Source organism: Colias eurytheme, chromosome 13, assembly GCF_061535395.1.
Source record: "Colias eurytheme isolate Ceu_HAF_F1 chromosome 13, ilColEury1 Martin Lab GWU primary, whole genome shotgun sequence".
In the NCBI taxonomy this organism is placed as follows: domain Eukaryota; kingdom Metazoa; phylum Arthropoda; class Insecta; order Lepidoptera; family Pieridae; genus Colias; species Colias eurytheme.
The window spans coordinates 306,771-330,021 of NC_142992.1; the positions used below are offsets into that span (position 1 = coordinate 306,771).

A 23,251-nucleotide genomic window follows, 5' to 3' on the forward strand; every position below is an offset into this window, starting at 1 on the left:
TTTCAACACAGACAGAAATTGTTTGAATTTTTGTAAAGTACGACTTCTTTTGTTTTTATGAAGGTGTTATATCAGGAAACATTGCATTCTACATAAAATTGCATTTGATTCTTATATGATATTTGCATCATAATATGTTGCATGAAATGTAATCAGACTTTTGATAACTTGAATTTTTAAATGTAAACAATGCCCAATCCATAAAATATTATAAGGAAATAAAAACACAACATTTGCTCCAGATTCGGAGTGCGCGAGTGGCTCAGTATGACGCCGATGTCGCCGTCGCAAGCGGCGGAGCAGGACGCCATGGTGGAGGGGCTGCTCACATTCCTCGCCATACTCGTCAGCTCCAGGACTAACCTTGGTGAGTGGACACCTGGCAACTGAATTAGATATAGGTCAAATATCATACGATATGATTGATATATCTACGATTGGTATTGCATCAATTATCTCGAAATCTATGGAGAATTTGGTAATATTGTAAATGGAAGAATTATATCTCATTTTAAGGCCTTTAATAATAAATAAAAACATGTTGATTTTTAGCACCAAAGTGGAAATTTGGATAATAAGGATCTTTCTTGTCAGAGAACTATAAATTTTTACTAAAATTGCCTTTTTTTGCAAAATCTAATAATTAAAAATGAGTGTTGTCAGCATTTGCATTATTTTATCAAGAATGTCGGTTGTTTTTACTTAAAATTGAATACGAATGTATTTTTGCGGTATGAGGTTCTGTGTTCTTTGGGAGCGTTCGTAAAGTTGTTTATATTTGAACACGTGATCGGTTGGCAGGCAACGACGAGGTGCTGCAGTCGCGCGTGGAGGTGGCCACGCTGCTGGCGGCGGGCGACAAGACGCACTCGCAGCTGCTGGAGCTCATGCCCGAGCGCTCCGGCAACGCGCACACGCGCAACTTCGAGGCGGTGCTGAGTGAGGTGCAGAAACTTCCTTTATACGGGCTTAACCGCAGTTCAGCTTGTAACATCTATAATTGATCCAGTTCTGGCAGCGGAAAGTACCAGCTCGGAACCAGTGGAAGAAGTTGAAATAGATTGTGACACAAGGACGCAGCAACACCCATACAGATACTTAAGTTTTGGTGATTTAGTAAAAAGTTAACATGTCGGTAATGATTTTTTGAAGTAAAGGACGCGTTGACAGTAAATTTTAAATTCGCGTCATGGCAATACCGTCGCGTCATCAAGTAAAGCTTGGTATCTTTGTTTCTTATTAAGGAAGTTTCACTTGTGACACATTGAGATAATACTCACGCACGTATGGAGGAGACACCACGAACAAAATCTGTGCGCCATTTTTTTGCTCTAAGTTTTAAAAATTATTATCTAGTTAGGTACTTACCGATGAAAGTTATTCCTTTGCACTTTTCCGTATTATTTGTGCAATATCGTAACGCACACGAAGGCATATTTGATGCGTTTCACTTTAAAACAAATAAAAAATGAGCGTGCAGTTACTCCATATGCCGTATGTTGAGCGGAACATAAGTGATGTAGGTGGTGTCGTCTCCATATGTATATCTCAATGTTGTGACACGTGTTTGTAACTAATAAATGTGTATGTGCAGCTGTCGGTGTACCGCGCGCCGCCGCGCGGCTCGGAGGCGCTGGAGCAGGGGCTGTTCGTGCCCCGCCCCGTGGTGTGGGAGCGCTACTACGACCCGCTGCACGTGCTGCGCCGCGCCGTGCACCGCCGGGACTTCCACGCGTCTATGGACCGATTCGCCGCTTAGTTAGTGCACTGTTTAGTTATTACTCGCTCGTCGGGTCTTCCCAGGCCTCGGGGTAACTGTTCGGGGCGACGGCCCCTTTCAGTGGTGGCAACGCCGCCTGCAATTACAGGCGGGGCACTGGGTGGGACCTAATGGTCCGAGGTGTCGTTTCCGGGAAGTGTCCTGCTGCAGTGCGATCGAGCCCGCGTAAATTTACCGCGTTTGCTTATTACTAGCTTCTACCCACTACTTTGTACGTGCATCGTTTTTCCCCGTTCCCGCAAGAATTCCGGGGAATTCTTTCTTAGCGGATGCCTACGTCCTTGTAATATTAGAAAAATATTGATCTAAATCTAAATTCAAATTATCTTCCTTACCATCTGAAACGATTATATTCACAACGTTTTCAAGATTTTAAATTTAACCGTAATTTATTGGATTTCATTGTAATTTTTTTTAATAGGAAGTACCAATAATTATCCAAAAATTGTCAATAATCATATAACAAAAAAACGTGTAAACCAGTGTGGCAGAGAAACGCAAGGCGGAAGGCGGTGGGTCGGCCAACACGGCGACGGGCAACTTGTGGCCCCCGCTGCGGCCTGCGCGCGCGCCGCCCAACGTGGAGCTCAGTGGGGACCCCAGACAGATCTGCACATCCGGTAAATAAATAGTTAATTCAAAAATTAGAGAAAAAGTCTTATATTAAAGATCATAATTTTTCTATTTGCTGTGATGTAGACAACATTTTATATAAATAACAAGTGCACGAAGTTTTTCCGATAAATCGATTATAAATAATTTAATTAAAAATGCTTGCGGCTAAATGTTGACTGACAACCTGAGCAATATATAGAATATATATTGCCCTTTTAAAATGTACATAAAATTTGGATTTTAGCAAAAAATCGATGAACACACTAATCCTGCAGTGGGCTCTCTTACTATAAGTATTTTAATGTAATCAATTTAATTTGTGTATTTAAAATCAAAAGTTCGATTGAACATAGATCTCCAAATGCGGGACACTGTGTAATGTGTATATAATATGTTGGTTGTGTTGCAGGCGTGCTGCACGCGGCGCTGCTGGCGGTGCTGCACCGCGGCGTGCGGCGGCGGGACGGGGGCGCGGGGGGGGCCGCCGCGCCGCCCGACCACGTGCTGGCGCTCGCCGTGTACCTGCTGGACGCGGCCGCCGACCTGCACCGCCAGCTGCCGCCCAGCGACGTGAGTGCGCGCCCGCCCCGCCCCTCCCCGCGCCCTGCGCCCCCACTGACCGGGCCCCGTGTGTTGCAGCGCTCCGTGTGCGTGGCGAGCGGCGAGGGCGTGCGGCGCGGCGCGGTGGGCGGCGTGCCGCTGCTGGCCGCGTTCCCCGGCGGCTCCGTGTGCAGCAACGCGCGCACCGTGGTGGCGCACGTGCCGCCGCTGCACGCCGCCGAGCAGCTCTACCCGCAGCCCTACCACTCGGACAGTCAGTATCCCGCACACACACACACAGTGGGCGGCGTGCCGCTGCTGGCCGCGTTCCCCGGCGGCTCCGTGTGCAGCAACGCGCGCACCGTGGTGGCGCACGTGCCGCCGCTGCACGCCGCCGAGCAGCTCTACCCGCAGCCCTACCACTCGGACAGTCAGTATCCCGCACACACACACACAGTGGGCGGCGTGCCCACACACACACACACACACACACACACACACAAACAGTTCTGCCGTCCCCAATGGCAATCTGTCTTTCATTGGCTGACTGTCCTTTCCACAACAACAACAAAATTAAATTAAGTTTAAATTATTTCAAAAACATCAAAGTTTAAAATATAATGCATATTCTATCTGTAGGCGATCCAGAATGGGAAGGCACCGAAGCGGGCGAAGGCGAGAGCGAAGCGGGCAGCAAAGTGGCTTCCACTGCGCTAGCCGTACCGCAACCCATGCAGGTAACATGCGAACAAACACATATACACGAACTCAATATTACTTATGTAGATATTTAGATAATATAAAATAAGAAATAATTTTTAAACTGTATGTACGATAAAGTATATGATAAATAATTATTCGATTTTCAGATGGTGCGCAACAATTCAGTACCAGACGACCAATCAGACGCGGGCGGTGATGCGCCCGAGATTAGAGCTTTAGAGGTAACATTATTTATTTGAGAAAATTGAAAGTTTGTTAGTAAATACTAAAAAGTAAAATAATTCGCTTACTGACTGTCTATTTAACGTTTTAAAACGTATTTTTTTATGTTTCAAATTAATAATAAAATGATTTCTATGTAGAGTGGTGAAACCGGTGCGCTAGTAGTCCAGGGTGGGGGTGAAGCGGACACGGATATGGACATGGAGGGCGCGGCCATGTCGCTCGCGCTGGCCGCGCATCACGCACATCAGGACCGGGACACGCCCCCGGACCATGCGCTCGGTACGTACGCATATTTTTCTTGAAAAAATATAACGCATGTCTTCACACTTTTAATTTTACAAAACGTTTGATTCAATGTATCGGAGTTTTTGTGAATGTGCAGAATGTTAAATATTTAATGTCCCTCAGTTTTTACTTCTTGCCGTTGGAATTTATAATATAACTTACCCACTGCGAGATCAGTTTTTTGCCTATTCCAATAAAATATGCGTTTTATTATTTAAAGTTTATTTAAAGGAATGCATTTCTTCTATTAAAAACACCAGAAAAGATGAATTAAACCGAAGTACCAAATTACGAAGAACTTGTAGAAAACACACATCTTCACCAATATTTATAAATTTATAAATGTAATATAAATACACAATCAATACTGAGTGAATATCTTCATCATACTGATATACTAATTAATTTATCATCCATCACAGAACTAGAGTGGGAAATGAGCGAGCCGCGTGCTTTACCCGCGCCGTTAGAACTGGACGCACCGCACGCAGCGCACTCTGCGCACGACGCACACACTTCCAATACACAGGTTTGGTATTTAGAAAAAGAACACATTAGACAGTACACAAATAAACGAATAAAGAATAATAAAGTATACAGTCAAATTTGTTTTGAGTAAAAAAAGACTTACACAGATAGAGTTTAATTATTTTATATTTGTACGCATTTTTTGTGCCATCAATTCATTTAGTGACTGGAGAGAAAATTTGAGAAAAAATTATCATTTCAGTGACAGCAATCTTAACATCTAAGAAAGCTGAGATTGCCAGATGCAAAATAAATTGCACCTGGAATGTGTATTGTCAAATCAATAAAAGAGCCACTTTAACTTCATACACGTCCTGCAGGTGCAACTACACTCGCAAGCGGAAGAGCAGATCCCGGTGAATGAGTCAATCATCTCGCTGCTATTGAAGCTGCACTCGCAATTATCGGGCCGCCTTGATTCATTTTCATTGGACGAACCACCGCCAGCCTCGCAAGAACCTATTGGTGAGTACAGATTTAGTGTGAAGTTGAAAAGAGATTGATGTTCACATGTAAATAGGAATAGATGTTAAAAAGGAGGGGATTTTGTGACTGATTCAATGAAATCAGGAGAGTTAAATCGACCTCGCCACATCAAGGATATAGTAGACAGAATAAACATGATTTTATTTGAGTCAGATATACATAGATGAGTGTAATATAGATGGAAAACTTTAATATTATATGTAACTAGCGGTCCGCCCCGGCTTCGCCCGTGGTACATATTTACATTTTCTCTACACAAAAACCATCCTCGTACTTCCAGGAATATAATAAAAAATGAATTATCGAAATCGGTTCAGCCGTTCTTGAGTTATGCGCTTACCAACACATTTTGCGATTCATTTTTATATATAAGATTTTGTATAGGTGACGGACCACACTTCATCGGACAAGTTTTACATAAACTGGCAGCGCTAGATTCGCGATGTGCAGATGCTATTCAACAAGTGCGACGTACCATGTGGCCGAATCAGCGAGAACGGCAGGCGGAACAGAGAGCAAGGTAGTGTATGCGGGACATCTAATACATTTTCTGTATTTTTATATAGTTTTAAATTAAAATAAGTTTATAGTTTTATAGTTGTTTGTTTGATAAAAATTATAGTGATATTGCTAAGTGTGACTCGATGAAACGTTAACGTGTTTGGTTGCGGGTGCGTGTGCGCAGGGAGCGGCGCGAGAAGGAGGAGCGGTCGCGGCGCGCGCGCGAGCGGCAGGCGGCGCTCATGCGCGAGTTCGCGCGCAAGCAGGCGCAGTTCCTGTCCGCCGTGCGGCAGCTGGAGGGCGAGCACATGGAGTGGGACGACGAGCCCGTGGCGCGCGACTACGACTGCGTCATCTGCAACACCACGGCGCCCGCCGCGCTGCACGACCCCATCGGGCTGGTGGCGCTGCTGCAGTCCACGGCCGTGCTGGGCCACCGGCGGCGCGCGGGCTGTGGCCCGGCCGCGCTGGCGCTGTCCGAGGGCGAGCGCGCGCGGCTGGCGGCCACGCAGCGCGGCTCGGCGGCCGCGCACCACGACCGGCTGCACGACGAGCTGCAGCAGCACTTCGACCGCGACTCGTGGCTGCTCAGCGTGTCGGTGGGCTGGGAGGGCGGCGTGGCGGCGCAGTCGTGCGGCCACCACGTGCACCTGCGCTGCCTGCGCGCCTACCTGCGCGCGCTGGCGGCGCCGCGCCCGCCCAACCTGCACGTGGAGCGCGGCGAGTTCCTGTGCCCGCTGTGCCGCCAGCTGGCCAACAGCGTGCTGCCGCGCGCGCCGCCGCCGCCCGCCCCGCGCGCGCCGCCCGACCCCGCGCCGCCCTTCGCACAGCTCGCGCGGCAGGTGCGCGCCATGCTCGAGCGGGAGATCGCGCCGCCGGTACGTGACGTCACTTTAACACCGACTCTTTTCCACTCACACTAATCTACTTATACTTTTCCACTCATACTTATTATTTTTCCAGCCGAACTTTCATTCGCATATTTTTAACGCACACTGTCATTTACTTTAACACAAACTTTTTAACTTACACTTTTTCACTCACAGTCACAATTTCCCACTCACACTTTTCCCACTCACTTTTCCCACGCACAATTTCCCACTCACACTTTTCCCACTCACAATTTCCCACTCACAATTTCCCACTCACACTTTTCCCATTCACAATTTCCCACACAATTTCCCACTCACACTTTTCCCACTCACTTTTCCCACTCACAATTTCCCACTCACACTTTTCCCACTCACACTTTTCCCACCTACACTTTTCCCACTCACACTTTTACCACTCACACTTTTCCCACTCACACTTTTCCCACTCACACTTTTCCAACTCACACTTTTCCCATTCACAATTTCCCACTCACACATTTCCCACTCACACTTTTCCCACTCACACTTTTCCCACACACTTCCACACGATTTCCCACTCACACTTTTCCCACTCACAATTTCCCACTCACACTTTTCCCACTCACAATTTCACACGCACAATTTCCCACACACTTTTCCCACTCACACTTTTCCCACTCACTCTTTTCCCACTCACTCTTTTCCCACTCACAATTTCCCACTCACACTTTTCCCACTAACACTTCCCACTCACACTTCCCACTGACAATTTCCCACTCACACTTTTCCCACTCACTCTTTTCCCACTCACAATTTCCCACTCACGCTTCCCACTCACACTTTTCCCACTCACTCTTTTCCCACTCACAATTTCCTTCTCACTATTTCCCACTCACAATTTCCCACCCACACTTTTCCCACTAACACTTCCCACTCACACTTCCCGATCACACTTCCCACTCACAATTTCCTTCTCACTATTTCCCACTCACAATTTCCCATTCACACTTTTCCCACTAACACTTCCCACTCATTCCCACTCACACTTTTCCCACTTACACTTCCCACTCACTATTTCCCACACTATTTCCACCTCACAATTTCCCACTCACACTTTTCCCACTCCCACTTTTCCCACTCACAATTTCCTTCTCACTATTTCCCACGCACACTTTTCCCACTCACACTTTTCCCACTCACTCTTTTCCCACTCACAATTTCCTTCTCACTATTTCCCACTCACACTTTTCCCACTCACTTTTCCCACTAACAATTTCCCACTCACTTTTCCCACTCACAATTTCCCACTCACACTTTTCCCACTCACAATTACCCCATTCACAATTTCCCACTCACAATTTCCCACTCACAATTTTCCACTCACACTTTTCCCACACACTTTTCCCACTGACACTTTTCCAACTCATACTTTTCCCACTCACACTTATCCCACTCACAATTTCCCACACAATTTTCCACACACTTTTCCCAATCACACTTTTCCCACTCACACTTTTCCAACACACTTCCCATTCACAATTTCCCACTCACACTTTTCCCACTAACACTTCCCAATCATTCCCACTCACACTTTTCCCACTTACACTTCCCACTCACTATTTCCCACTCACACTTTTCCCACTCACACTTTTCCCACTCACACTTTTCCCACTCACAATTTCCCATTCACACTTTTCCCACTAACACTTCCCACTCACACTTTTCCCACTCACACTTTTCCCACTCACAATTTCCCACCCACACTTTTCCCACTTACACTTCCCACTCACTATTTCCCACACACTATCACACAATTTCCCATTCACACTTTTCTACTCACACTTATCTACTCACATTTTTCTACTTCCACTTTTCCATTTTCTAATTAATAAATTAAAAATGTGTTATGTATTACGCGTGTGTGTATGTAATGTGGTGTGCGCAGGTGAAGTCGCAGCTGTCGGAGGCGATGGGCAAGGCGATGGGCGACATGACGGCGATGGCGGGCGGCAAGCTGCGGCAGCGCTACGGCTCGTCGCCGGCCGCCATCTTCACGTTCGTGGCGTCGCTCGTGCGCACCAACCTCGAGTGCGAGCTGGTGCAGCGCGGCGGCCGGCTCGTGCAGCCGCCGCCCAGCCGCCCGCCCAGATACAAGCCCAGGGACGATTGTATCGGTGAGCCACTTGAGTTACTTAAATTGAAACAATTGACAATTGAAACAAAACATGAAAGTTTTTGTAATAATCAATGACGACCGATGAAGTAAAAAAAATTTCGGCTTAACCCATTGACCACCGAGCGGCCCGATCGGGCCGAGACACAATAGATTTTCTATTGTGTCTGTGATCCGAGGACTGACGGATTAAATAACAGAGTATGATTTCCAAATAATAACCTAATATTGAAATGTGTACGGTGCAACCGTACAAAGCGCATCATCATCATTTTTGTATGTCACAGCATTTTCATTTTACATATAGCATTAATTAGTTCACGTTAAAACGTCGAGAGCCGCGTTCGTGCGTAACTCTTAGCATTATAGCAATATTAAAGCATATTATTTTTAGCAGCTTAGTTTTAATTACTATCAGCAGCAGCATCCCCAGGTGTACGAACCGTACATAATGTGTAATTAACGTATTATGTCTATTGCAGTGCCGCTACTATCCGTGGCGGGTGCGCACGCGCGCGCGCTGGTGGTGGCGGGCGCGTCGCTGGGCGTGGCGGCCACGTGGCGCGCGCTGGTGCCGAGCGCGGAGGGCGGGGCGGGGGCGGAGTGCCAGGGCGGCGCGGGGGCGGAGGCCGGCCCGCCCGCGCCCGCGCCCGCCCCGCGCCGCCCCGTGCCGCTGCTGCTGCGCGACCCCACCGCGCTGCTTATGCACATGCTGCTGCTGGCGCCGGATGACACGCCGCACCTCGATATACGTGAGTTACTACCTGTACAAACCATGCCCAAAGCATGCACCTAATGACATCGGAATATTTCACTTTTTTTCTGATTAGAAATATAAAAAAAAAATTATATTATTGTTTGATTTCGAAATAAAAATGCACCTTATTTGTACACGGATTAAGTTTTGGTGGTTATGCGCATAATTTGACTTCAATAAAAACTGTTTCAATACATATCTATAGTATCATAATTATTAAACAAGTCCCCTACAAAAGGAGAATGACTAATTACAAAATACGTGCTTTCCAAAATTCCAGTGCACTTCACGTGCATAGTGCGCGCGCTGTACGCGCTCACGTACTACCAAGTGGTGAACCAGCTCGTGGCCAACGGGCGGTTCGCGCGTTTGCTGGCCGAAGCCGACGGGCGGGGAGAGGGCGGGGAGCCGCGGGAGGGGGAGGGGGAGGGGGAGGGCAGTCTGCTGGACGCCGCGCGGCTGCTGCGGGGGGCGCTCGCTGGGGATCACTTGTTGGACGATGATGCGCCCGCGCAGAGTGCGGATGTGACAATCGATCAGATTGAAGAGGAGGTAAGTAGTATTTTATACTCATAATTATTAAAAAAAGAAAAATTTCTGTATAATTAATGATACGCATTTGTTGTACGAATTAAAAATTTGTTATTCTGTGAATAATTTTGTTGGTTGTGCAGATACATCTAGTACCTATTTATTGTAATATTTCTTATTGTTCTACTATTTAAATCCTTTCCCTCAAAATAAAAGAAGTTCTTCTACATCAAGAAACCCACAGCAGGACCAATTCGAAGGATTTTATTTTGGTCGGTACCATGACTGCGTTAGAGCCCGTAATTGAAACACACGAAAGGTGTGCAGTACGTGTAAAAATTTATATGTTCTGACCATTTTGAAAGGTCAAATTAGTTTTTGGTATTTTGTAAAATGTGACAAACTCGTAAAATATCACACACACAGCCGGACGTATGAAATGCTGTTTGAGTGTGGAACTGAGAAATTTTCAAATTTTTTTTTGTAATAAAGTTGTTCTTTTCCCCCTCAGGTGCAGGAGCTGGTGCTGCCGTACCTGCGCATCGCGGCGCTGGTCCGCAAGCACGTGTACGGCGGCGAGCTGCCGCTGGCGGTAGATGCGGCGCACGAGTTCGCGGAGCTGGCGCGCTTCCTGCAGCTGGCGCCGGGCGGCGAGCGGGCTGTAGCTGCGCACGCGCTGCCGCCGCACGCGGCCGATGCGGCGCGTGGCTGGGCCCGCCAGCTGGCGCAGGCCGCTACCGGGGGACAGCTCGCGGTGAGATAGCTGCATTGGTAGAATTAGTTGTAGGATCCGGCTCAAAGGACCGAGTGGTGTCAATAAGAATAGAAAATTTAAGAATTTGATTGGACTTAAATAAGTCACTTCATTAGTTCTGTGTTTATTTTTTGAAAACATTACAATTTTGTTTACTGTAAGAATCATACATACTGCATAGAACACCTTATCACGACCGATGTGTTCATAATTATGCAGGTATATTTTACTCGTACAGATAACATATATTTTAATTTTTTGAAACAATGTTTAGAAATTTACCATTTTTTTCCTATACAGTATATTTTATTGTGTTGTAAAACCTTTTATCAATTTCATTTAAAATAGAATACAAAATAAATTATTTGAATTGACTGTAACATTGTTGTGTGTCACAGATCGGCCGCGTGGTGCGCAGCCTGCACGTGGCGTGGACCGGGCCGGCGCTGCTCCGTCTGCCGCGCGAGTACGACCGGCTGTTCACGTACTACCACGAGCGCGTGTGCCTGCAGTGCGGCGCCGTGCCCAAGGAGGCGTCCGTGTGCCTGCTGTGCGGCACGCTGGTCTGCCTGAAGCAGCCGTGCTGCCGCCAGCACCAGGTGGCCGAGGCCGTGCAGCACGCCACGGAGTGCGGCGGCGGCACGGGCATCTTCCTCGTCGTCACCTCCACCTACATCATCGTCATCCGCGGCCGCCGCGCCTGCCTCTGGGGCAGCCTCTACCTCGACGACTACGACGAGGAGGACCGCGACCTCAAGTGAGTGCCGTCCCTCTGCCCCACCGCCCCGCCCCCCCCACCTTCCCCCACCGCTCTAACCCCCCGCGTTGTGCGCAGGCGCGGCAAGCCGCTGTACCTGAGCGAGGACCGCGTGGAGCTGCTGCAGGCGCAGTGGCTGGCGCACCGCTTCGACCACACCAAGCGCACCTGGGTGTGGCACCGCGACTCGCTCTGAGCCCGCAGGTACGCACACACACATACATGTGTATAACATACGCCCCGCCTTCTACACACATGCAACACCCATACGTACAATAAAGGCTCCGCCTACCTCACACTACACACATACAACACCTATCAGACGCCCCGCCTACTTCACACACAACACCCATACGTAAAATACACGCTCCGCCCACTACATACACAAACACACACCGTTTACAATATTTACGAGTTAACAATGTTTGTAATATGTGTTTAATATTTTCAGGTTTGCCGAAATCAGCATCGCAACGTACAGCAAGTGCGGCCGCTCAGCCGCGCTCGCGGGTCGCGGGTTGTGTTCCCGGTTGAACACTTATGTATCGCTATGTAAATAACCCTATTTATACTTAGACCGTTCGGTTCTGTGTGGAACCATTCGTCGTGTCAATTCGGAGAGTGATGTTGGATGCTTGTAAAGCGCTTAACAGAGGATTTAACGCATATTTGAATTTAATGATCTCTATTATATTGCATATATAATCGTTTATCGACGCGCCGTGTCCAAGTTGAGCCGCGGCCTCTGTACATAGCTTTGTCTAAAAATTATAATTATTGTTATACATAAGTAGGTATCGAAAATGTTTGCAAATTGATCATTGAAATGAATTGTTATTGGTCTGACTCTGAATTATATGTATAAGAAATGTTCTAAATTTGCGGTGTTGCAACACACCTGCGTATAGATGTTTTATGTTGTGTTGCAACACGTTCGCGTACAAATGTTGCGTGTTGCGTGTTGTGTTGCAACACAAAATGTTTCGGTGCTTGTCGTTATTGAGCCGCTCAACTTGCACACCGGCGAGCACAGTGAGACGGTCGCAGAGTGCAGAGAGACATACATATATACACGTGTAAATACGAGGAGTAGAGTACGGGCTGTGAGTGTAGCGGTTAGTAAATTATTATTATTGCGTCGTGTAACCAGCTATGTGTAATGTTATGTTTAACAGTGTAATCGAAATTATTATTAAGTTTTGTACGCGTAGTCTCGGCTAAATCTCAAGTACATTGTTATGGATGCGCTCAATTCCGAGTCTGCGAGACTAGTGATGTAGAGGACGAAGCATTTTATATTATAACTGTAACTGTATAACTGTATAAACTTAGTGCAATGCTCAAGCGCTGTAACTGTCATTTGTCGTTTCGGTCTCTTTTGAATTTTAACTGTAGTTAAGAAATTGTTAAATTTCCAAAGGATAGCAAACGTGTTGCCTTATTCATGACACCAGTGGTCCGTTAAGTAATCATAAATATATAATAGAGTCGCGGCGCAGGCGCAGCCGCGGCGTCTTATTGTTAACGATGATAATTGTAACTACGATTGTTCTTGTATATATTCAAACATTAAAGTTGTTGATATTTCCTCAGTGTTTTATTCATATCCTACCATACCTTTTCCCTACCTATTCACCATATAAGCTTATATGAATCGAGTAAAAATTACAATAAATAGTAGTAGGGTAATCTCAAAAAAATGTCATTCACTTAATGCATAGGAAAGTACATAATATTATAATATGCAAAGCATAAATAGATGTTTTTAAAGTGAAACTTTTATTACATCGTCTCAAACTTTTTGGTCTGTGTAGCGCATGTCGCGTGTATCGCGGCTGCCGAGTAGGTATACCTACTCGGCACGCGACATGCGCTACACAAAGCAGTGTTCGGAACCGTTCGAACAGTTTCACTTTTACCGTGGTTTCATAAAACCACACAACATTTTTTTTTTCTGTCTAAGACTCGAAACAGCTGAACCGATATTAAATGTACTACTACACTTCTTTTAAGGGTTCCGAACCTCAAAAGGAAAAAAACGGAACCCTTATAGGATTACTTTGTTGTCCTTTTGTCTGTCTGTCTGTCAACACCCTTTTTCTTAGGAACGCGTGGAGGTATCAAGCTGAAATTTATATCGAATACTCCTGTCTACCCTTAATGCCATAAAAATATCAAACTTACAGCCAATGCAATCAAAAGATACAGCCGCAAATGGTGAAATTTTTCGCAAATTTCGACATTCATAAGAAAATCACTACACACTACAGGGTACTTCTTATGAACACAGAGTCTTAAAATTAGGTACAAAGTTACGTCTCATAACGCTGACATGGAATTATTGCGAAAACAATGAATTTTTAATGATATATAAAAAAATATTTTTAATAATTTTAAACTTACAACCCCTTTAACTCATGGACGCTTACATGTATTCAATTGATATTCAAATCAAAAACTCAGGTCTATACTATCTTTAAGCTGTAATAAAATCAAACTTCTACGTCAACGCAATCAGAAGATATAACCGTAAATGCTGAAAATTTTCGCAAATTCAAAACATTCGCAAGGAAATCAAAAACTAAAACCTGTGTTCCCATGAACTCAGAATCTTGAAATTCAGTACTAATCAAGATCTTATAGCACAAATATAGGAATAATTGCAAAAAATGAAAATTTTTCATTACATCATGTATAAAAAAAATCTTTAAAAATTTTCTGCCTTTCAGCACCCTTTTTCTCAGGAAAACGTGGAGGCACAGACTAATAATAATAATACTACGTGGTGGAGGTATCAAGCTGAAATTCATATTATGCTGCAAGTAATCGCAAATTTCGACATTCGCAAGGGAATCAAAATTCAAAACCTACATTGTACTTCCTATGAACACAGAGTCTTGTAATTTAGTTAAAAGCAATGTCTAATATCAAAGATAAAAGAAAATTGCTAAAACAGGTACATTTTAGAGTAACACATAATAAAAAGTACTTAGGTTTGTTCAGAGCCCTCGGTGCGCAAGTTCGGCTCACACTTGGCCGGTTTTTTTAATGGAAAAAATAGTTGCAAATAAAATAAATAGGCAACTTATTACACATACATTTTCTATATAATATATTATTATCGATAAAATTATTTCGGAGTGAAAATTAGACAATCTTTCTGGTATTAATTACCACATGAGTAGAAAAACTAGTATTACAGCTAGTTTCAAATAAGAGATTTTCTGATTGCGTTGATGTAGAAGTTTGATTCAACTACAGCTTAAAGGTATTGTAGACCTGAGTTTTTGATGTGAATATCAATTTAATACATGATTGTAGGTGTTCATGAGTAAAAGGGTTGTAGTTAGTTAAGTTTAAAAATATTTTTTATATTTAATTAATTAAAAAATCATGTTTTTGGCAATTATTCCTACATCTGTGTTATAAGACATTGCTTTTTACCAAATTTCAAAATTCTATGTACACGGGAAGTACCCTGTAGGTTTTACGAAAATTTGCAGCATAAACGGCTGTGTTTTTTGATTGCGTTGGCTTATAAATTTTATTTTTTCACAGCTTCATGGAACCGTAGACTTGAATATTCAATATAAATTTCATCTTAATATCTCCACGCGTTCCTGAAATAAAGGGTCTTGACAGACATACAGACAGACGGACAACAAAGTGATCCTACAAGGGTTCCGTTTTTCCTTTTGAGGTGCGGAACGCTAAAAACAGACAATTCCAATTTTATTATCGGTATCAAATCGGTATAAGTAGTTAAAAGAGTTTCGGGTCAGGTTTTTATTTTAATTTTTACTTGATTCTTGAATAATTAAACAAGCATTTTTCTCATAGATGAAGTGGTAAATTCTACATTTTGTTTGTATTTTACAATTAAAAAGCTATTTTTAAAGGCTAGTAGAATCACAAGTAGAATAAATAACTGGAGTTATAGAACCTATTCATGAATGTAAGCTTCGCTTTTGCTTTATTTTTACCTGGTTACTGCGTATAATAGGTGTTAGCTTATTTATTTTCCTATTTTCCGAATCGGTTTAATATACTAATTAGAATTTTCTGTCACGTAATATCGCAGACGAACATCAAAATTTACACAACATTGCAGTAATGTTGTTATTATGGCAAGTTTCGTTTCATATCAACTTTTTCTAGTCTCATATTATTATCATATTTATTGGTTTGTTTTTATATTCGAAATGTAATAACATTTGCGAGTGTGAGATCTGTATGGCACAAAAGCTCTTTTTACTATACCGGGTGTAATCGTTAAGTGTGCACAGGCGATTATTTCGTAATATTTCAGATATAAAAAAAACTTTAAACTGATATTGATAGTACTTTACCTATAATGAGTACATTTAGTATGAAATATGACTATCTCAAATATTTAATTGCACACTTAACGATTACATCCTGTATAACTGAACCTAAATTGATGAAATTTAGTACTTTTACTTGAAAAAGTAAGGAAAGTGTGTTATTATGAATGAGGAGTAAAATATTAAGTTATATACTTATTCATTTTTCGGTTTACCATAAACTTGGGCGCCGTCGCTGGTATAAAATGATAGTGTACCCTTATTTTAGGAACTGTGGGGCAAATAAATAAAAAGTCACAATTTGTTAAAAGTTTTAATATACATCAACTATCATTTGTATAGAGGTAGAACATTCTACTCTTAAAGTATAAAGTAAACGGCTAACGCACGATCGTCGCATACAAATAAAATAATTTCATATAAATTGCCGGTAATATCAACTATAGGCGGAGTTGTCGAACCCAATCAGTGACGGACATCTTGAAAAACAATAAAAATCCTTCACAAACTAAATACAATGCTTCAATATGAAAAGTACAAATAAAATATACTCGATTTAAAATATCATTCTTTTTAAATAATGAATAGTAGGACTATAGACGTATTCACGAATCGTATATTTTTTTCGAAAATAAATTGATTATCACAGAAAAACAATAAAATATCAAACGATCAGTGATGGCAACTTACTATGCACCGCGTCGTTACTTCCGCTTGCGACCAACTTAACAATACTTATCGAATACTGAATATTATTCATATATACCAAATAAAACTTACTACATATTATGTTACACAATATATATAATTTTGACACGAAAATTAAGGAATGTTAATTACGAACAGTTAAATATTTCTAAATATACACTTTCGGGTCGAGTCAGTGATCGGTGATAGAGATTTGAATAAATAATAATATATAATGATCCCGCATCGCTATTACAATTTCATTATTGGACGTTAATGAAACTAAATTACACGTTTAGACGAGTCCTTACACTAACCTCCTACGCTATGGTCTCATATATCATTATATAGGGAGGCGCGGCTCCGTTTATATAATTTAAAATATTATGCTTCGAAAAGGGGGTTAGGGGTTGCGGTATAGTCCAACTGACCCCCATATACTCTTATATACATTACACGGCTACGCTAAGCTACCCTAGAGACGTGTATATGTGAACACATTCAACAAGATATGGGACCGTTCCGAGACACGACACTCCGTATGGCACACGAGTCTAGTTTGTCGATCCACAGCAATATTATATCTAACACTTTTTATACGTTTTTTCAAATGTTTTGATATTTTTATATCTTTTTATATTTTAAGATGTGATTGTTCACACAACGATATTCATGAATTTCTTCATTTTAATTAACATTTTAACGTTACATTATTTGTAAATCGGAAAGGGATAGATATATCTTGATATTTATTGTTGTTAGTAATAAAAAAGGCTAACTGACGCTCTTCATCTCAGTCACACAGTATGTACCTCTCTGTTACTCACTATACGTTGAACAGAGAGGTAAATACTGTGCAAGCGAGATGAATAATTTTTCCTATTGCTGTGGACGTTATGAAGTTAATTTTCAACGGCGGCAAGCAGAATAATCTATAAAAGAACCTAAAAAGCATTTTACGTATATTCGCGTTAAACTATAAATTCGTAAAACTAATTCATATATGTATAAGAACTAAACGTTAAGTGAACACTATGTTTAAGTATATTAAATTATTACATAAGATATACTGGTCGTTGTGAGATCTGCTCGTCATCCGGCTACACTTGGAAGCGTAAAGTATCAAGTTTGCATCGAAATATATAAATAATTATATCTTTAACTCGAAAATAACTCTCGCTGTAAATAAACATTCAAATGTTAGTTAATATTAAGATATATTTTTGTTAATTTTTTACATTTTTACGAATATCCGCGTCAAAAAGTCCTACCTAGTCGAGGTAACACTACAAAACGTAGATATGTTACTTTTAAATCTGTATCGTTTACAATAAATAATATATCCTCGCAAATGCAGCGTCACAAAGAAGCGAGCCCGCTGCGGCCGATCGCCCGACGCTACTCTACGCACTGAACAATAATATAATTCAAGTAAATGTCTATAAAACATTTCGCTTCAATAAAATTGGTAAAAACTTGGTATATGTCATCATGAACACGATAGTTACCACATTGCTGGCTCAGGGGTGACACTATGTCTATTTCAATCTTTGAAAAAAAAAAGTTAATAGGTTAAACAATGAAATTCTGAAAATAATGATTGTAAAATCAATGCAAATTTGTAGAACATTACCAACAATAATTACAAACACTAACTTTATAGTCCCCCGAGCCAAACAAGGTGCTACTGGCAACACTAAACCGCCCAACTCTACTCGCAGCCAACACTCACGGACCTTAATATAAGGTGAGCTGGACTTGCCGTTGTTATAACGCGCCGTTGTGCCACTTGCTGGCCAGAACCGATATATCCGCTGGTAACCCCAACGCTAGGCCAGTGGTTGCCAGGCCAGTGGGGGTCGGCAGGCCAGTGGGGGTCGGCAGGCCCGTGGGGGTCGGCAGAGCTATACTGGGGGTCACGAGAACCGATTGCGGGAGGGGCGGGGCTAGGTTAGCTATAGTTCCAGTTGGGGTCAGTTGCAGGGGGTTCTGAGTCGTTAGTGGGGTCGGGGTCACCAGAGTCGCGATGGGGGTTGGAGTCACGAGGGGGGTCGCGAGTATGGGGGTTACGGGGGTGGTGGGGGTCGACAGCTGGGGGTTGGAGGGGCTGGCGGGGTCGAGGTCGTGCGCGGGGCAGTCGCAGTCGTCCTGGCGCTCGTCGCGGAAGTTCCCGTAGTCGTCCGTGAGCGCCGAGTGCCGCACCTCGCACACGTGCCGCCGCGCGCCCGACCACCACCAGCGCTCTGTACACGGAAATATAGCTCTTATTAGCTTACACATAAAGTCTTATAAGTAACATAGGTCTTTATAGATCTTATTAGCTCATATGTAAAGTCGGTAAAGCAAAACAGCGCTTATTGACCTATAATTAAAGCTTATATTTATGGTAAACATATTTTGGACATGGTGATCAACAATGTTGCTGAAAAGTTTATTTGAAAGAAGTCACTGGGTGAATTTTCTAATTTTCTTTTAAAATTCATTGTTAACTTAATAGTATCTTTGTAACATGTTAATTTTACTAGGTTGCTAAACAAATATTTACTATGAATATAAGGCTTAAAAATAATGGGAAACAAAATATGTAAAATTTTATCAGCTATAATAATAACTAAAGTGGTTTTCAACACTAGATTGTAATTCAAATTGAGCATGTTAATAAATAAATAGTTGGCACTATTTATTTATTAACATGCTCAATTTGAATTTGAAATCAATTTGAAAAATATAACAATAACATACCTCTGCTAATATCCACATCAGCTATAAGTTCCTCGTTCATCAGAGCTGACAGTGCATCATCAGTATGTTTTGATTCTGAAACAGGAAATAATTAATTACAATTTACCCTTTTAATAAAATACAAGCTTTCCGCTCGCGGCTTCACTCGCGTTTTTAAAGGAAACCCGCATAGTTCCCGTTCCCGTGGGATTTCCGGGATTGCGACATTTTCCCGGGATAAGAAGTAGCCTATGTCCTTTCTCGGGTATCAAAATATCTCCATACCAAAATTCATGAAAAATGGTTCAGTAGTTTAGGTGTGATTGAGTAAACTACTGAACCATTCCGGTGTTACAAACACTTCCGGTGTTAGATAGCCCATTTATAAAGAAGGGCTATAAGCTATATACCATCACGCTAAGACCAAACAGGAGCTGAGCAACCGCGGATCACAGCTAGTAGATAATAAAAATGCTCTAACCCGACTCCTCCTTAACCTCCTCCTTCACATTGGGCGAGACAGGCGTGGTAGGGGTCGTAGGCGTGGTGGGCGCAGTGGGGGTCGTGGGCGTGGGCGGCGGCGTGGGCACGCTCGCGCCCGCCAGCGCCGTGTCGCCGCTGCTGTTCGAGCTGCACTCCGGGCTGTACGGGGCCATCTGCCAGAGTGACAAACTTGATTAACATCACAGACAATATGCTGGTGTAGGCTATGCATTATATGTATACTACATAACATAATTACAATTTTAGCAGATGCAGAGTAACGTCAACCCATTCATAAAAAAATTTGATATGTAAAAAAATTAAATAAAATTAATTTTCTGTATCTTCAAAAAAGTTATGTTTTAAAGCTAATGAACTTAAAAGGTGAAGAAAGAGCTTGTTCTTAAAATATAATTACTAGCTTCTCGTCCAGTTCTGCAAGGCTGACCTGGCATAAATTACAACCTAAGGCATTCATTTTTTCTGAGTTAAATAAACGGAGTTAAATAAACTTAGAAAAAATTAATTTTAGTTCAGATTTAAGATTAAAAACCACCCATATTATTATTTGTTATATATTTATTTTTGTAATATGTCAATTATTAATACAAAAATCACTCACTCGCAGACTCCTGCGCCGGCGCGGCGTGACTTCTGCCATCTTGTAGCTGCTGTCCATCGCCCAGTACGAGCCCTTACCCGGGTCGTCTTTGCTGCGAGCCACCTTCATGAAACACTTGTTCAGCGATAGGTTGTGTCTTATCGAGTTCTGGAAATGGCATAAATAAAAATATATTATTCTGAGTTCTATTTATTTGTTTTTAAATAACAAAAAAATTATTTTCTTTTTTTGTTTCTGTTTACCACTAAGATGTTTCAGTTAAACATTTCTTCAATAAAAATTATCCAATTTAAACTATCTGCATGTAACAACTTTGTTCCAAATGTAACAGTTTTGGAGATAACAGTTCTACAGATATTAATAATTTATTTTTACATTCATTACTTTTTACTGCCTCCTTATTAGATGCATTTACCCCATAGCCCACAAGGGGACATGGGGATTCACACATTCATTACTTTTTAGCTGTTTTGTCCACTTGCAATTCTATTGTTTTTATCATTAAAGTACCTTGCAATAGAATCTTTATTGTAAAGTAGCTTAAGTAAGCAATAGAATAGTGGATTTTGTCTTTCAAGATTTTATTGAATATAATTAGTCATCACTACATAGTATAAACTATAAAACAAAACCGCTTTCCCTGTCCCTATGTCCCTATGTATGCTTAAATCTTTAAAACTATGCAACGGATTTTTATGCGTTTTTTTTTAATAGATAGAGTGATTCAAAAGGAAGGTTTTAGTATATAATGTATTATGTTTTAGACAAAGCGGGCGAAGCCGCGGGCGGAAAGATAGTAATTTATAAAAATTTAAACTGTGAGTACTAAACGGAATATTCCAGGATCTAAAACTCAAACTCAAACATTTATTTATTCAATTAGAAGCACTTTTGAAACGTCAATACATATTTTTTACATTTACCACCAATTCGGAAAGCAGTATCTATGGAGAAGAACCGGCAAGAAACTCCATAGTTGCTAATGTTAAGATATGCTATGCAATTCAAAACAATTATATAGATCACTTCATTACATAAGTGAAGTCCCATGTCCCCCAGTGGGGCGAGGGGCAATCATAAATATGTTTCACTGATCGATCTTCTTTAGGGACAAGTAGGTGATCAGCCTTCTGTGTCCTGCCAGACTGAGTAATTTTTTTTTCTTTGTCTCCACCGGAAATCGAACCCTGGCTCCCTTGGTTCTACGCTCATGCGTCAACCACTGTACTAAGGAGGTGGTCACTTCACTACATATATTATTTAAAACTAGCTCCGCTCCTGTTGGTTTTAGCGTGATGATATATAGCTTATAGCCTTCCCCAATGAATGGGCTATCTAACATGGAAATAATTTTTCAAATTATACCGCTTGGAAATAATTTTTCAAATTAGCGCATTCAAACAAACAAACAAATTCTTCAGAATTATAGATTATGAAAACTCGTAATTCTTTACTAAAATATATCTATTAAAATATTTTACATACCATCCATCCTTTTCCCGCCTCTTTATAATAAGGGAATGCATTACAAATGTAATTATAAATCTCGTTCAGTGTCATCTTCCCGTTCGGTGAACTGCTTATTGCCAGTCTGATCATACTTGCGTAACTGGAAATTTTGGCAACAATTTATTGTAAAATTTCAAGTATATAATATAAAATGTGTCAAAATGTAATTACACTCATATAATAATAACTAGGATATTCTTTAATGCATGATGCATACATAGTATAAAACAAAGTCGCTTTCTCTGTCCCTTTGTATGCTACTATAATCTTTATAATCTTTAAAACTACGCAACGGATTTTGATGCGGTTTTTTTAAATAGATAGAGTGATTCAAGAGGAAGGTTTTAGTATATTATTTATTAGGTTTTAGACAAAGCAGGCGAAGCCGCGGGCGGTAAGCTAGTAATATAAATAAAATTACTGTAAGAAAAGGAAGCAAACTTCTGACTTGTGAGGTATTGTGACTTTTTGATGTAGAAATCAAAAAGTTGCTTTATAAATATAATTTCACAAAAAATTATTTGTTTCAGTTAAGGATGATAAAAAAAAACATTTAAAACAATTAAATATCATGATAATTAATTATTTGTTTTAAAACTAAACAGGTTAATGGAATACTAGAGATGTTTTCATTTCATTATAAATTGTTTTTATTTCCTACAGTTTCTTGATTGTGTCTTTTTGGTCACTTCAAAGCATGACAATGAAATTGCAATAGCCATTAATAACAAAATGAATGACCTCATCTAAATTATATACTCTAACAACATAAATAGCTTGAAGGTTTCTTTGATTAAGGAAAAGTCATAAATTTACGTTACCTGTAAGCTGGCTTGGGATGTTTTATTTTATTTGCGTTTAGTTTCTCCTCAATTTCCTTGTTATTGTTTTCCTGTTGCAATGCAAGAGGTTGGACATCTTCGTAGAGGAAACGCGGGATGGGGCCCAGCGGGCTGTGCCGCGGAGGGCCAGGACTGTAGGCCGGCAGCCACTCGACCCCCGGAGAATCACTCATTGTTCCATATATACGCACTAAACTTAAAACTTTCTGCACGGCACCATTCCTTTCATATATTCTAAAGTACGCAGCGAAAAAGCCCTTGACAAATATTGTGGGCGTCAAAAGTACGTGCTACCTTTTCAAAAGATATTCTTTATTTCTCATTGTAGAACATCAATCAAAGGTCCTTGGTGCGTATGAGCGAACACTTATAAAAATATGCAAATAAATACGAGAATTAAAGCAAATAAAATATAATTGCACTTATATATAATTACAGACATCAATAAAACTTTGAAAATAACGCAAAAAAGGAAATAAAACGTAATTTTCAGAAACTGGAAATTATTATGACATTTGAGGCGCCTACAACAAGGAAAATGGCGTACGACAGAGTA

The 23,251-nt window shown here is 41.6% G+C and overlaps 2 protein-coding genes across 2 annotated transcripts in view; one reads left to right on the forward strand and one right to left on the reverse strand.

The window, feature by feature from the left end:
• Positions 1 to 13,093, forward strand: part of Ubr3 (Ubr3 ubiquitin ligase) — a 68,889-nt gene extending 55,796 nt beyond the window's left edge. The window contains exons 11-30 of the mRNA XM_090108895.1: positions 243 to 367; positions 802 to 944; positions 1,595 to 1,758; positions 2,264 to 2,400; positions 2,805 to 2,965; positions 3,035 to 3,449; positions 3,575 to 3,672; positions 3,805 to 3,879; positions 4,021 to 4,162; positions 4,591 to 4,697; positions 5,017 to 5,161; positions 5,567 to 5,702; positions 5,868 to 6,561; positions 8,480 to 8,708; positions 9,190 to 9,459; positions 9,745 to 10,016; positions 10,507 to 10,749; positions 11,148 to 11,506; positions 11,585 to 11,710; positions 11,958 to 13,093. Of these exons, the coding sequence (XP_089965021.1) occupies positions 243 to 367; positions 802 to 944; positions 1,595 to 1,758; positions 2,264 to 2,400; positions 2,805 to 2,965; positions 3,035 to 3,449; positions 3,575 to 3,672; positions 3,805 to 3,879; positions 4,021 to 4,162; positions 4,591 to 4,697; positions 5,017 to 5,161; positions 5,567 to 5,702; positions 5,868 to 6,561; positions 8,480 to 8,708; positions 9,190 to 9,459; positions 9,745 to 10,016; positions 10,507 to 10,749; positions 11,148 to 11,506; positions 11,585 to 11,702 (4,033 nt within the window). The 3' untranslated portion in view covers positions 11,703 to 11,710; positions 11,958 to 13,093. The remainder of the gene's footprint in view (positions 1 to 242; positions 368 to 801; positions 945 to 1,594; positions 1,759 to 2,263; positions 2,401 to 2,804; positions 2,966 to 3,034; positions 3,450 to 3,574; positions 3,673 to 3,804; positions 3,880 to 4,020; positions 4,163 to 4,590; positions 4,698 to 5,016; positions 5,162 to 5,566; positions 5,703 to 5,867; positions 6,562 to 8,479; positions 8,709 to 9,189; positions 9,460 to 9,744; positions 10,017 to 10,506; positions 10,750 to 11,147; positions 11,507 to 11,584; positions 11,711 to 11,957) is intronic.
• Positions 13,094 to 16,131: 3,038 nt separating this feature from the next.
• LOC149903170 (uncharacterized) lies at positions 16,132 to 23,217 on the reverse strand. The gene is made up of 6 exons (XM_090108654.1): positions 22,675 to 23,217; positions 21,830 to 21,953; positions 20,345 to 20,491; positions 19,721 to 19,895; positions 19,261 to 19,335; positions 16,132 to 18,761 (listed from the first exon to the last, which is right to left on the reverse strand). Exons 1-6 carry the CDS (start codon positions 22,866 to 22,868, stop codon positions 18,286 to 18,288), a joined length of 1,191 nt encoding a protein of 396 aa, XP_089964780.1. The 5' UTR covers positions 22,869 to 23,217; the 3' UTR covers positions 16,132 to 18,285.
• Between the last annotated feature and the right edge of the window lie 34 nt (positions 23,218 to 23,251).